Here is a 14,770-nt window from a genome sequence, read left to right as displayed (position 1 = left end):
CCCCCCACCCAGCCCCACCCTCCCCAGCCAGCCCCTCCCCAACTCCCCTCCTCACCCAGCCCCTCCCTCCCCACCCAGCCCCTCCCTGCACGACGGACGGACAGACACAATAATCCCCTGTGGGCTGGTGGAACCAGTGGGTTCCTACCAGTATAAGAGACAATGATAAGAGACAATGGGAGGGAATTCCAAAGTGGAGCAGTAGGAAGACGCATGAAAATAAGCTTTGTGTGACCAGTTGTACGGTGGTTGAAGAAAGTGTGGATGAGACAAAATATGACTTGAAAAACGAAAAGAAAACACTAAAACTGTTACTCTTTGGTTCTTTCGGTAAAGTCACGTGGAAAGAAAATAAATTACCACCTCTCTCTCTGCTCCCCCCCTCTCTCTATTTAAGGCCTCGACACAGAGGCATTGGGTCTCTGTGTGTCTATGTTGTGTGTCTCTCTGTGTGTGTCTCTGTGTTGTCTCTCTCTCTGCTTGTGTGTCTGTCTGTGTCTCCGTGTCTGTGTTTTATGCTTGTGTTGCAATCGAAACGTCGTATTCTATTATTTAATTTATTTATTTTCTACGTGACTTTACCAAAAGAACCAAAGAGTAATTCCTGAGGTCACGAAAGCTTCAAATCAACTAAAACTGTTGTTTATTCAACATTAACCAATGCTAACATATAATATGGTGTGATAATGTGACAAATAAGTTTGGTTATCATTCAAAATTAAAAAGAATGTTGAATTTGAAGTACAACCTAGGAATCGTTTAATCATTCTGTAATTACCATGTTTCCCTCATTCGTAAATAATATGTTGTGAGTGATGCGCAAATGATGCAGAGTGTGTGATGCATTAATTCCACTTTCAAATTAATTATATTTATCAGTTTATATATGCCACTGCCTGTTTTGGTGATGTGTGTTTAAGTGGGCTCCCAACAAAATACCCTTTGTGTGCAGAACAGGATTCCTCTAAAACTTGTTAAACAAAAATCATCAGACAGGTGGTAACAGTTGACTTTTTGGCAACCTCATTCTAAGGATTGAATATTTTTCCATTCACAAATGATATATGTAAACAGGTCAGATACACTCAGCCAAATATTATTCAGGCTTTGGCAAATTGCCTTTCAAATTACTTGATTTGTTTTTAACAGCAAGGGGTGTCCAATGTTTAAAATTATAATGGTTGCTCATTGTATTTATATAGGCAGATGATCACAATGCTATTCTTATTTGATATCAACACTGCACAGCTGTTCTACTTTGTTATATTATAGACAATTATAATGTGCCATCTAGATATGTAATGCATGCTAAGCGTGCTGTACTGGTCGTGCATGTATTTTTATTTGTTACGTAACTTTCTCTATGCAATCCCATTGCATCTGTTTCAGCCTTACACACATTGTTTTATATACAGTAGGTATTTTTTTAGATGACTGTGTGGATATTTTATAAAGGTGCTTTATGAAAAATCACAATCAACTATTGTATAAGTTAAACTCATGCTGGCACTCTCATTGTAATGTTCAAGTTAACACTCACAATTAACAGCAAAAAATCCATTTGTATATCCTGCCAATATTCAGCATTTAAATTGCATCATATTCCTTTTTCATAATTCTCACTGAACCCAATTTATTTAAGCCCAAAAACTACGTTTTGGTTACTAATTAAAATGAGTTATAAGCATCATGATGAAATGATTAAATGTTATCACACGTGGTCCACCTTTGTTGAAATTAAGAGCCATTATAAATATTCATGCCTCTGATACAATGTTTGCCAATATGGCGGTACAAAATTTACGGTCCACAATTTACGCCAGAAATGCTGACGTTCACCACGGGCTGCGAATTCGCGATAGTTGCACAGCTTCCCCCCACCAGGAAGTCAACGAAAAACAAATGTGGTTTTCACAACTGCTACTTTAATGCCTTAAACAACTGCACGGACTCTGTGGGATGACTAAAGGGTTCACCGCGTGACAAGAATGTGACATTTCCTTGGGGTGCTTCGTAAGTTCCGGATTTAATTGCCAAGCTTATTACGTCCTGTTGCTTTGTTGTAGGCCAAACGATCGATTAACAGGAAGTGAGATGAGCCTTGAGCATGAGTAATAGAGTGTGCCTGGTGGGACATGCTTCCCTAGTGCTGGTCTTAATTAACACAGCTCTGCTGCACGCGTCTCCAGATCAAGATCCCCCATATCGCTGTGTTCCAAACGACACGTCAGCATCCTGCAACTTAAAATACAAACTTCCATCGCAAACCCTGTAAAATAACAACACTAAATATAACCGAATGGTTTACCATTGAAAAGTGTACACCAAATGGAATCAATGATCATATACTGTACTAAGAAATCAGTTAAGGGTGATCGATATACAATAAGCAATCAGGAACAACGTTTGCATTTATATATTTATATAGCATTTTATATATTACATGTGAAAATATATATATATATGATTAGATATTCAACTAAAAATAAAAAATGTTTGGTGAAGTATGGGTTTTCACGCTAATTTAAAAAAGATAATGGAAGATGGTCCAATATATTTGGGCATTCAAGCTCTGTGACACATTCAAATAGCCCAAGATTAACCATTAGACTTAGAGTTCCTCTGAAGGACCTTTAAAACATTACAATAATCAATACACTTCCAAAATTGGTTCCGTTAATGAGAACATTTCCACTGTCGCTCTTTTTTTGTTGTGCAGGTGGCCAAGACTGAGCGCATATATGGGTTACCCTACCTCGATTATCTACAGTACCGTATAACAGAGCGTCCAAGCAATGCAGTTTGTTGTTTTATTTTTGTGCAGTCGCTATGCCACCAGTTATACCAGCTCAGCCACAGTGACGCTTTAGAGGCCATTAAACATTTGCTTGAAATGCAACTCCTGGACTCTGCTTTCAGTTTAATCTTAACAGTGGATGATCGGTGCTTTTTGTTAGCACGGCATCCAAACGATGCCACTTCAAATCAGGCATTCAGATTGGGTAGATATATTTAAGTCTGCTTTGAAAAACCATCTCTTTAAAATGGCCTTAACTCTTTAGTTTGGTGGGTTTTCCCCCCTGGTTCTGTTTTAGTTTCCTGCTTTTCGTGCATTATTATCATAACGGTGGAGGTATCCTCTAACAGCACACATTGTCGCATGCCTGGCAGTGCTCACTATCCATCATTTAAGAATGCAAAGGTTACCAGACCTTGGTTAATTGGCACCAATTAAGACATTGCATATAAATCAAAGTTAAATTAATCTATGAAGGCAGTAACTTCACTTGAAGATTATAAGGAAAAAGCGTGTCAATATACACCCTTGACATATAAAAAACGCTAATTGCCCTGTTAATGCAAGGCTCTGCTAACATTGCTGCTGTGCCAACAAAGTGGGGGGTAAAAAAAACAACCTGAACAAATAACAAAAAACCTCGTAAACACAACCAGAACACGGGGCGTTGTGACAATGCACTGCCAATATAAACCAAGAGACCCCCTCCCCCCCCACCCTAAAAGCTGAACAACGAGTGAGGTGAAAGTTCACGGTGCATTGGGTGAGCGCGAGTTGTATGCCCAGTATAATAATCGTTTTTTTACCCTTTTATCTGGCACAAAACTGACACATTTTTTACAAGGGATCATGTTTGCATTAACCACAATACCTGCGGTCAAAATGCAAACAAAAAAACAGCACTCTGATAATGTATGCATTGTCCTTGAAATTGATTGGTCCACATCACATGAATAGTGCTCATCTCTACGGCGATCCTCAAATCAGCGGTGGACATTCAAACGTCTCACAGCGAGGACCATTCCCTCAGTGAGACTAGTGCTGCTCACCTCCCCACAGATTGGTGCTCATTTACAATATGATCGGTTGAGTCGATCCCCTGCCTGACCCGAGATTTGAACCATCAACCTTTCTCACCATGAGTCAAGAACTCTGCTGAACGACCATTTGGCCAAATTGATGAACGCGAACAAGCGATTGTTGGACGAAGGCCTCTCTTCAATGGGGATGTGTTAGCCATACTTCACTGTACTGGTCAGTATGAGTTGGTGGAGGGGTGTGCAGCCATGGCCGGATCATTTGTTAGATATGGCTGGGAAGAGAATACACGGATCCAGATTCGTAGCAGAGTACACGAACCACTGTGCCATGATTCCCCCCACCAAGGGCAGAAACAATAACTATGAAACATGCCTCCTGTTATGATGCAGTGACATGTATTATATGAGGCCTTCATACAGCTGTGGATAGTTTAACACGTAAGCTTTTTGGTTAGATCGTTTAACTATATAAATGTGTCGTTAAATTGGCTGTGTCGGGTGGTGGCGGGTTTAACGGCACATTTGTATATTTACGCGATCTAACCTAAAAAAAAAACCTGTATTATAACTGTGCATAGATCATGACTTATGATTATAATGAGAATGTTATTGCGTGTTTGCTTCTGCCTCTTTGGATAAAGTGAAGTGTCCTGGCTGACTATCACACACACATTAAATTTGGGTAGCTACATGTGTAATAAAGAACTCGGACGCTTCTTTCTCTCTCCGTGTCCTTTATTTGGGTTCTTATGCTTTTCCCTCACGGCACTCCCCTAGATACTCTTCGCTCTGCAGCCCCAGGCTGCTGTCGCTCACGTAGCCCACTTTCTCTCCTAGCAGACCCGCTGCTGACTCCTCGTGCAGACCCCAGCTGCACAACTCCTCCTTTGCAGACCCGCTGCTCTCTGCAGCCTCCTCGCTGCTCCTGCTGCTCCGGGGTCGGTCACCGTTGGCCGACGGTGCCGAACCTCGTGGTCCGTGTATGTGGCGATCTCGCCACTCTCTCTCTCATCCTCTGCCCTGCGTGGCCTCACTCTTTCCCAGTCTCTGATCCCTCCCCTTCTGCTTCCGGTTTCTGCCCTTATAGACCTGACCCCTCTCCCCCCGACGTGACGTAACTCCTCCCCCCATGACGTCACTTCCGGGAGGTCGTTTACGCCCGCATTACACATGTAGCAAAGAGCAAATATTGGCCCACTTCCTGCTCAAATCAGTGACTGAGCATTTGCTCACACTTTATGAACAAGAACCTAATTCGCATTAGATTAAAAGATAAATTGATGTGCAGTGGGTTGACACCAAAGTAAACCTTCTGTCGTTGTCTCACACCTGGTCATGAATAAACGACAAATGAATTTCAAAACGTGTTTTCAAAAGCCCACGCCACGAGAATTATTGATGTTGGCGCAACCAGTTTAATATTCAGAAAGCTCAGCAATGAATGAACAGTAAGGCCCAGTAGGCTATGAGTGACGGTTAATTGTTTGACTCTGATGCGGCCGTGCCAGTCAGCAGCAACCATTATCATCATCATTTGGTGAAGTAAGTACCACTTTGTGGGACGTCAACAGTGACTGTGTTACGGACTAACGAGTCGACACAAAATAAATGTTAAATTACCCCCATTGGTTCAAGAAAAGGAATGGAATGTGCCCAGCATGACTCTCACTTAAGAATGTAACCTTAATTAGAAACAATTCCTCATTACTGATTACAGTTAATTCGCAATCTCTCCCTTAAGTTATCCTTGCATGGAGATGCTCTTTTGCTGCAGTTGCAATTGGCTGCCCCTGCATGATGTACGCTGTAGTGACTTAGGGTCTCGCGGGATATTGTGAATGCACATAAATGTGCCGGTGCGGCAAGGGAATGATTAGGAAACATCAAAACAGTCATCATTTCCACACAACCTTCGATATCATTTGACGAAATATAAATGCCATCATTTTGAAGGTGAAGGAGGCATTTCGGGTTCTGTGTGGGAGTGCGAAGGACAGAATTTGAAGAGCCCAGTGGCATCGCTTTGACCCAACATTACTCACCAATGATGAAGAGAATCTCCACGGAGATGTCAACGACGGCCGTGCTACGCGGGTCCGATATGTTCTCAACGGTTTCGGAGAAGCAAACGTTGTAGGGCACGGTCACAGCCACGTAGAATGTGGCGAGAAGGATAAGCAGGTCCCAGCCTGCTTTGAACGTGCCGTAGTGCAACAGGATGAAGCGAGACTTCTGGATGGCTGCCACCTTGTACTCGGGCAGTGAAGGCTTTTCGCCAAAAACGTTCTGGGTGGAGAAAAAAAGGAGAGTGAGTGCAGGGAGTCTCTGTACTATTCAGCGCATGAAGGGATATCAAACAAAGAGAAGCAATTGTACCCAATGCATGTTGAACTTCTTTCGCACTGTACGTAGCCAACCGCTCTAATTGGAGGTGCGGGGGAAGGACGACAAACTAAACACAATAAGCAGTTCTAAATAAATGAGTATTCAATCTAGATTTAAAAGTGAATAGCTCCAGTGGCTTCCTAATATCAGAAAGAAGAGCGTTCCAGATGGCTGCAAAAGTGCATGTGAAAGCGCGCGATGCAGTGACCGTCTTTGCTCGATGGCTAGCCAAAAGCCGCTCCGAGGATGACCGGAGTTCACGTGATGATTTATGCTCCTTGATGAAATCAGCAGGATGCTGTGGTTCATTTGTGTCAAGCACTTTGTGTATAATGAGTGCGACCTCATAAATGTATTCATTCGGCAACCGAAGGCATCTGCCGACGGTGGCAGCTCTTAAAATTCTCCTTGAATCACCAGAAAATAAATTAAACAAGTGACATTCGGAAGTGCTTTGGAAAATGATCATTTGTAGCCAATATTGAAGTGTGATGTGCATATATATATGGTATGTCAAAGATACGCAGTGTTTTTGGCTTCACTATACATTTTTGTGAGCACACCAGGTGTCCCAAATTAACTGGTGGCTGACGATACCAACAGGACGGTATGTACAGGTATGTTTGGAAATATTATAATATAAAACTATTAATTATTTAAAATAATTATAATATGAAGTTCATTGGAACTTTGACATGATTTAACTTAATGGGAATTGTTCTCTCCATTTTCGCTCGTGACACATTTGCCATGCTCGGGACATTGAAAATAAATATTGTAAACGTGTTCTTCTGTGTGCCTGAGCACCATGTGTCAGGAACTTGAATACTGCAATTGAATTGGCACATCACATTGCCAAGTCCACACAGTTTGTCTCTCCTGTTTCATTATCCATTTCCTCTACAGCACAACCTGCTGTGCCTTTAATGCCCTTACTTTTCTTGTAAATTGGATAAAGCACTTTTAGGTTCCGTTTTTAATTGTCAATAAGAAAAGGCAGTGGATACTCCGCAGCACAATGAAAATTAAAAAAAATACAAACACAAACATGGAAAACTGTAAATCCACATTACAAATACAATATTACATTGGAGTGAAACCATACACTGTGACACTCTGCCTGAATCAAAACATCTCCAGATGCGGTTCGTTTGATCTGCTCGCACAATGTTTCAGGTCTGGCTCTCGGCGCTTACATTATTGATCTTCAGCTTGTTTTTGTCCTGCTTCTGCAGGTGTCCAGAGAGGTGGTAGAGCACCGCTCGGCTGCGACGGCGATTCGGGTTGAAATTCGCCCCGAGGGCTCCACCGTCCCTCCTCTTGTGCGCCACAGGCTGGCCTGTAGGGCACGTACGGCCCCCCGCAAAGCACACCGTGAGCACCCACCACAGAGCCGTGCAGCACGTGGCGAGATGGTTATCTGCCTCGCCTGGTATACAGGAAGTCGTGGGTTGGATAGCCAACCATGACGATGCCTGTATATTTTGAGTTTGCATGTTCACCCCGTGGATTTCTCTCCGGGTCCTCCGGTTTTCCCCCTCCACATTTAGAATCAACGTCACGGCGTTTAGAGTGTTTCGGCTGCTAGAAATTCCCACACGAAAAGCCACTTCGTTGGGCTATCATTTGTGGCGAGGTCGCTTCTGCAAAAGATCTACACAGCTCAGCGGGCCTCACCTGGTATAATAAAACCATCGTTTAGTGTAGAGCACTGCCTGTGACCAAATCACCTGCCACGACCCCGATCTTGTCAGACCTCAGAATCTAAGCAGGCTTGAGCCTGGTGGGTACCGCTTGGATGGGCGACTCACGCCGCGCATTGAAACAACAACCAAAAGAGGCGTCGCAGCCGTTATTGGCAGTGGATCGCGAGAGCAGCGAAATCCAACTTGTATTGCCTTTGACTTTATCGAGTGAGATAAGGCCAGTCGAGCTGAAGAGCTCCCTTTGAACGGCGACCTGTGTTGTTCCGTACCCAGATCTACCTTCACCAAACTGCCCTCGCCGGTCCCGTGAAATGTGGTCAAATGCCTGCGTGGGTGGCTCTCATCCAGCAGTGGATTGACAAACGGGGCTGTACGCGCGCGTGTTGAGCTCCACATCTGGCACTGTATTCCTTCAGTGCTAAGCCTGTGTTTGCAGCCGAAAGTCACTGTGAACAACTGGTCACCCAGATTAAACCGTGGAACAAATAATGACTCAACGCCCGATTTGCATATACAAAGGAGGCGTTTTAGCAATACGCTCCGCTGATCCTGATGCAATTATCTGGTGCAACCACTTCGCTGTAAAATTAGAGTTATTCCTCTAAATCAACATCAGCCATAGCAAGAAGAAGATTGGGAACTTAAGATATCCTCTAATAATATTTCGTGGTAACAACACAAGCCATTCCAGCTTTTGTGTTAAGTAAATTTATTTCAAAACCTCAACTCAGTACAATTACAAGCTAATGTGCCTCTATAATTGTTAATTTCCACCATCACTTTGTGAATGTGAATTTTGCAGAGTTAATTTAAAAAAAACAAGGCTGTCTTCATCATTCCGAGCACATTAAATGCGAAAGCCCCACCAATGTATCGCACACTGTCTTCAGCAAAATTACAAACTAGGGTCTGACCAAGTGGAAAACAACACTCACAGGTGCAGAGGATCTCCTCGGTATGAAATGTAGTTAGCCATGCGGTGCACGGTCACATATAACACATTCTTTCGAGCTCAATGAGCTGCACAACAGATTTGTTTAACACGGTGCAGATTGTAGGATTGTATTCTAAAGAATTAATCATCACCATTAATGGGTTGATTCAACAATATGCTGACGCAGTCGTCCACTTTGACCTCATGGAAAGACCACGTGGGCGAGGGCTCATGTCTCTGCCACACATCAGTAATGTATGTGGATCGGGAATTGGTTGCTTATATGTTGCATGGTTTGCAACCACCCAGAACAGGTCATAACAACGTATAACGATGCAATGCCCCGATCCACAAATACGAAGGAGACATCACAGCAAGGCCGTAGCTATGGAGTCAACATTGGGAGGGACCAAATCGTTCAGGGGGTCTGGTGGTCCCCCCCCCCCCCCCCCCCCAGAAAAAAAAATCCAAATTTCAAAACTCATTTTCTGCCATTTCCTGCCTAAAATATTAAAAACTAACACATAGGATGGATTTTTTATTTACTTTTTACAATAATGTCAAATAGTGTATTGTATTACATTGCTGTTTTTTATTTTTTACCTTTATTTGTTTCATTGTATGCAATGGCAGAGATTAGGTATTAATAAAGTATAATCACAATCACATCATCATGAATCTATTTCATACCAATATATTGGGGGAGGGGGGGGGACATTTTGAGCATCTTAGAATATTGTGGGGAGAACGTGTCCCCCACAATATATATTATAATTACGGCCTTGCATCACAGCGATGCACTCCGCTGCTCCTGATGCAGTTATCTGGCTTGACCACCTGAATGTGAAATCGCAGTTGTTGCTCTGCATCTACAATCAGCCGTACGAAAGAAGAAGAAGGAGGCGAAGTAGTAATGTATGGGGGGCGAAGTGTGCGCCGAGAATGATGATGTGGTACGCAAGGCTCTTGTCCTCACGGGACAACTACAAACACGCTATAGGACCGCAGCGGTCAGCATGAGCTCGGTAACACTCAGCATTACTCTCGGCGTTGTGGAGAAAAGAAAAGGTGCAACATTCTATTGAACAACATATCGGTAAAATGCAAAGGCGTCGTTCTGCAATTGCTCGCTTACAACCAGTGCTGGCAGGAAGCTATAGAGGATCCCCCGCTCCTCCGTCTTGTTTAAAATTGAGATATCCCATAGACTAAATGTATACTCATTTGCTCAATTACACGGTAAGCTGCACTAGAAGATTACCTTAATTTAGATACTGGGTGACATTTTTCAACAGTGTCATGTGACAATGTATGATGTGTTAAATGTGTAATCACGAAGACGGCTTAAACACTTTATTGAAGATGTAGGCATGAGAAATTTGAATTCAAATGTTTGCTTGCATTATTTTTTTAAAACTATGTTGATTACTGTACAGTGACGCAAATGTTTGTGATTGTTGCCGAGAAGTGACAAATGTTAGAATGCTCGTGTTACAAATTAAATAAAGTGTACAAGTTAAATGCCCTTCTGTCAAAGCCAATGAAACATCACACAGACGCAATATTAAATATTCAAATCATCCATCAGCAGTAACCTATTATCTCCTAGTACTTAGCTTTTCCGGAATTTGTAATCTATAGTGCTTATGACATTTATTCAAGTAATTGGCAAGGCTTTCTCTTCGCTGTAATTCTACACATTCTTGTCATATATTGTATTGGCAACGTGTTGAGTGGCCAATTTTCTCAATATATTTATGGTATTTTATAATGCGCTGTTGATTGCAGCTCAGTACATATATTTTTTTTAAATGCACAATGATAAAAAAAAAAGTTACAAAAACAGCAATATAAAAATTGATGACTGTATAAATATTATATATGGATGTGTATATACTAGGCTTGTTAATCGATAACCGTGAAACTGTCGATGACAGGTTACAAAAGTCAGGAACTGGTAATCGTTTCCTGTGGAATGTTGGTAATGACTGCTCTGATTGGCAAGCGCAAACGTACAAACCGCACTGCGGCCTAATTCACCACGTGGTTGATGTGGTTCATTTGCTCTCGTTTCTCAGTTCACAAATGAAGTTGCAACCCTGCGATGTATTACTTGCTTGCTCATACCACTGGTGGTGGAAGGGCCTCAAGCGCGCGATGCAGTGACCGTCTTTCTCCGATGGTCTGCCTAAAGCTGCTGCAAGGACGACCGGAGTTTGTGAACAAGACATCTTGGAAGAGGTAAGCGTACTCACACTTTACCACACCACACATGACCTGCCAATTGACTGACTGTAGTGAACCCATTTATACTGCTGCGTGTATAGAGGTGGGGGGGGAATGAAAAAATAAACGGGTCCCGTTATTTCAGCTGTCGTGCTGGGAGATGGGATTGGACTAGCGAACTCTGAATGGCAAGACCAGTCAGCTCACCGTTTCACCACAGCAGCCCCTTTTACTTTTTCAATTAAAAAGGTCAGAATGTTTTTATTTACCACTCTAGACATTTCTATATATGTGGGAAACCGGTAACCATGAATAGTGTTTTATTTTATTTTAATGTGGTTACAAAAAGTGCAAAAAAAACGCTTTTAACAACCCTAATATATATATACACAGACAAACATGCTCTGTGTTTTTCCATTGTACAAATTAGCAATTGGTGGTTCACATCTCCACTGGTGGTCCTGCAGCCGGCATGAAGATCCCCCATTCCTATGACGTACCAAGTGTTTCCATAGGTCACATTTATATGTTTACGCGATCTAACCCCAAAAAAAACCTGTATTATGGATAATAATAACAGCCACTGTTGGATGAAGGCCCACAAGCTACATCATGTCAATTATTGGGGTTGTTTATCCATTCTTCACCGAGCAGGTCTATGTGGGTTAGTGAAGGAGGGATCCATGACCGGATATTATGTCCCTCACTAATGATGTTAGCTGTTGCAGAAAAATTAAAGTCAGGTCAGTTGGTTCATAGCCCGCCGTTCCACCTCATATTAACAAAACTGTACGCACGCATGTTCAGCCCAATCCCAGCTTTGCGGTGAAATGGCAAGGTCAGAACATAAACGTCTTACCATCCTCATCACTGTCACCATCGCTGTCCACAGCAAACTTGACCTTCTTATCTGAGATTTCTTTGTAGGAGGCTAAGAAGAGGACCACCTGCCCCTTCTCGTTTTTTATTGGGACAATATCCACAAGGCACATGAACGGGGTTCCTGTGAATGAGATACACATTCGTCGTACCACGTTACAAGAAATTCCCAGAAATTATTTCGTAAATTGTCTCGAATAGCATTGCATGTGTTTTATTGGTTGTGCTGTATAAGCTCTCTGTTGTGCTTTGCTGAATGTCCAGATGCTAAAGAAACTCAAAGCTATATGTGGAGCAAAATGCATTTGATATGCACATGTGATATTATTGCATATATCGTTTGAAATACGGTGGTGCAAAAATGCAAACAAAGCGTGACTTGAACATGTCGATTCAATTAATTTCCATGTCATGAGAAAAACTATTACGGGATAAAATAGATGAAAGTAGACATTTACTGAGAAAAACAATAACTCTGATGTGAAGCATGGCAAAGATACTCGTCGGATAATAATTCTGTCGAGTAGATATGCTTTTTTTTGTCGAGGTGTTGTATGCATGTATGTTGAACTTCTTTCACACCGTATGTGGCCAACCATGCTAATCAGAAGTACTGTGCAGCCAACCCATGCATGGGATACAGAGATATCTAAGCAGTCTTAACTTTAAACAACATTCTGTCGCAACGTCTGATTGGCCCTGCTATGAACTCTGTTCACCAAAATAGAACACATAGTTTGATCTTGCTGAAGGTGAAAGTCAATTGCCGTGCAGTATTGTATATAATACATTCCTTAACACGATGATTGCAAAGGACATGAGGTGATTGGTCATATGCTGCCTGGCTGTCACATGACAAAGTCTCTACTGCCCATTGCTCAAGACACTCTTCGCAGGCGACTGCTTGATCACCTTCTTCGCCAGGTCATTCTTCGAAATATATCCGCCTCGTCCAAAACAAACGATCCTAAAAATTGCATTGACACATTATGCACCGCCATTAACGAAATTCAATTCCATTGTTGCAACTCTCAAAGGTTCCATGGGCAAGCTGCCTACAATTGTCTGGATACTTGAACCGATGTGTAGATGAGCACTTACGCGATTGAAAGGTTAATTGAAGACATTTCAACCTCAAATAGAAGTATGATTGGCCAATAGATTGAGCATAATTGTTGCCATTAATGAAAGGATACCCATTAAAACGTAATCAAAAAAAGATCACACCAAGTTTCGTCAGGGCTTTTTAAAATTAAATGATTTTTTTCCAACATATTATCTTGATGCACAACATATATATAAATATTTTTTTCGCAAATGTTTTACTTACAAATAAGTGCAGAAAACAAGCAATACAAGTATAGCATTGAAGGCCATGATTGAAACACTGACAAATATGAAAGCCCATCGTAGAACAGAATGTTTGCCATAAACTACAGGGACTGTTCTACTTACGAACATTCGACTTACCAACTTTCAGAGATACGAACAGACCTGTCCGTATATCCAGTTGCTTGTTACGGACCGAGAGGCGTAAATTAAACCGCCGTGCAATAGATGGCGGTGGTGGCATCTACATCTGCAGAACATGAAGAACCAGTGCCATCTATACATCTACAGAAGATTATACAACTTTGAAAGCCATTCTCCCTATTTCGTGTGCATGCCGTACAACGTGTTTGAAATCGACAGGAGTAAAGTTGGACTCACGAAAAAATCGACTTACGAACAGACCTCTGGAAACTAACTGGTTCGGAAGTAGAGGAGTATATGTACACAACAGCGTAACAGCACGTACCCGTTTCCCACACGTTCAAGTGGTTAAGGAGCCACTCATGCCATTATAATGTGGCTGTGAAGGCGTGAGGAGACAGGAAACACTGCTTTTTATGTAACGAACATGTCACCCAATTGAAGCAGAATGTAAAAACATTCATTAAAAAAATGTATTTGTGCTCATGTGAACAAAATCTCAGGGTGCACAATGGAGTTACATTACAGATCTGCAGTATTGACCTTACCGTGTAAGTCAAAGGATGCCACATTTGCCTCGGTGTTTATAATTGATCATGGAAGATGTACAACTGGACATTGTATCACGTGTGGGTGGGGATAATTGGTTTTTTTGCCATTGGTATAATCTGCTTATAGAAATGTGTGCTTTTTTTTAATACAGTGGAGCCTGACAACGATGAATCATATTTAGCAAAACAATCTGGAGCGCACAACACACAGTTTTGCGAGCAATGGAATAACTTGCACTGTGACAGAGCAGCGAATTGCTTCCTATTAATGTCCTGCTGTGCAACCTCCTTTCAATGTCGCCATACCCTCTTCAAAGCCTGACATGTGTTGACTCATTGCGGGAGCTGCCTTGGTCTCTCTTTTTTAATAAGCAGAATCATTTGATGTTTACTCCATTATCATTTTTACTGACGCCGAGTCGGCATCCTCTCTTCTCTTAGATACGCACTTAGCAAAAAACGATGACTTCTTCATGGGCACGCGTGTTTGTTGTTGTTGTTGTTGCTTAACTAATCTGTTTCATCAAATTAATTCTCGCAAACGTGCCATGGCTGTTTGTGACCGTAGAACTGCCATAAATAGCCCGTTATTCTCAGTTCATACCAATTGTTACAGTATGACAAATGTGATTTAAAATGTCCTTAATTAACAGTGAATAAGACTATGATGAAGTGACACGTGTTATTGAAAATGTAAAAAAACACCTATTGTAGTATTTGAAAAAGGGCTGTCATTGCTTCCTATAGGTAAACGGCGATGGTATATAACAACGATCCAT

The 14,770-nt window shown here is 41.9% G+C and overlaps 1 protein-coding gene across 1 annotated transcript in view; it reads right to left on the bottom strand.

Annotated features, from left to right (window-relative positions):
- LOC144725058 (voltage-gated delayed rectifier potassium channel KCNH8-like) overlaps positions 1–14,770 on the bottom strand; it is a 71,303-nt gene that overhangs the window by 32,077 nt on the left and 24,456 nt on the right. Inside the window, exons 3-5 of the mRNA XM_078604510.1 lie at positions 11,948–12,091; positions 7,419–7,561; positions 5,880–6,123 (exon numbers count right to left, since the gene is read on the bottom strand). Coding sequence (XP_078460636.1) covers positions 5,880–6,123; positions 7,419–7,561; positions 11,948–12,091 — 531 coding nt within the window. The remainder of the gene's footprint in view (positions 1–5,879; positions 6,124–7,418; positions 7,562–11,947; positions 12,092–14,770) is intronic.

Source organism: Lampetra planeri, chromosome 2 (genome assembly GCF_965212315.1).
Source record: "Lampetra planeri chromosome 2, kcLamPlan1.2.h2, whole genome shotgun sequence".
In the NCBI taxonomy this organism is placed as follows: Eukaryota; Metazoa; Chordata; class Hyperoartia; order Petromyzontiformes; family Petromyzontidae; genus Lampetra; species Lampetra planeri.
The sequence above is the reverse complement of the archived record's forward strand: the minus strand, read 5'-3'. Positions and strand labels throughout refer to the sequence as shown.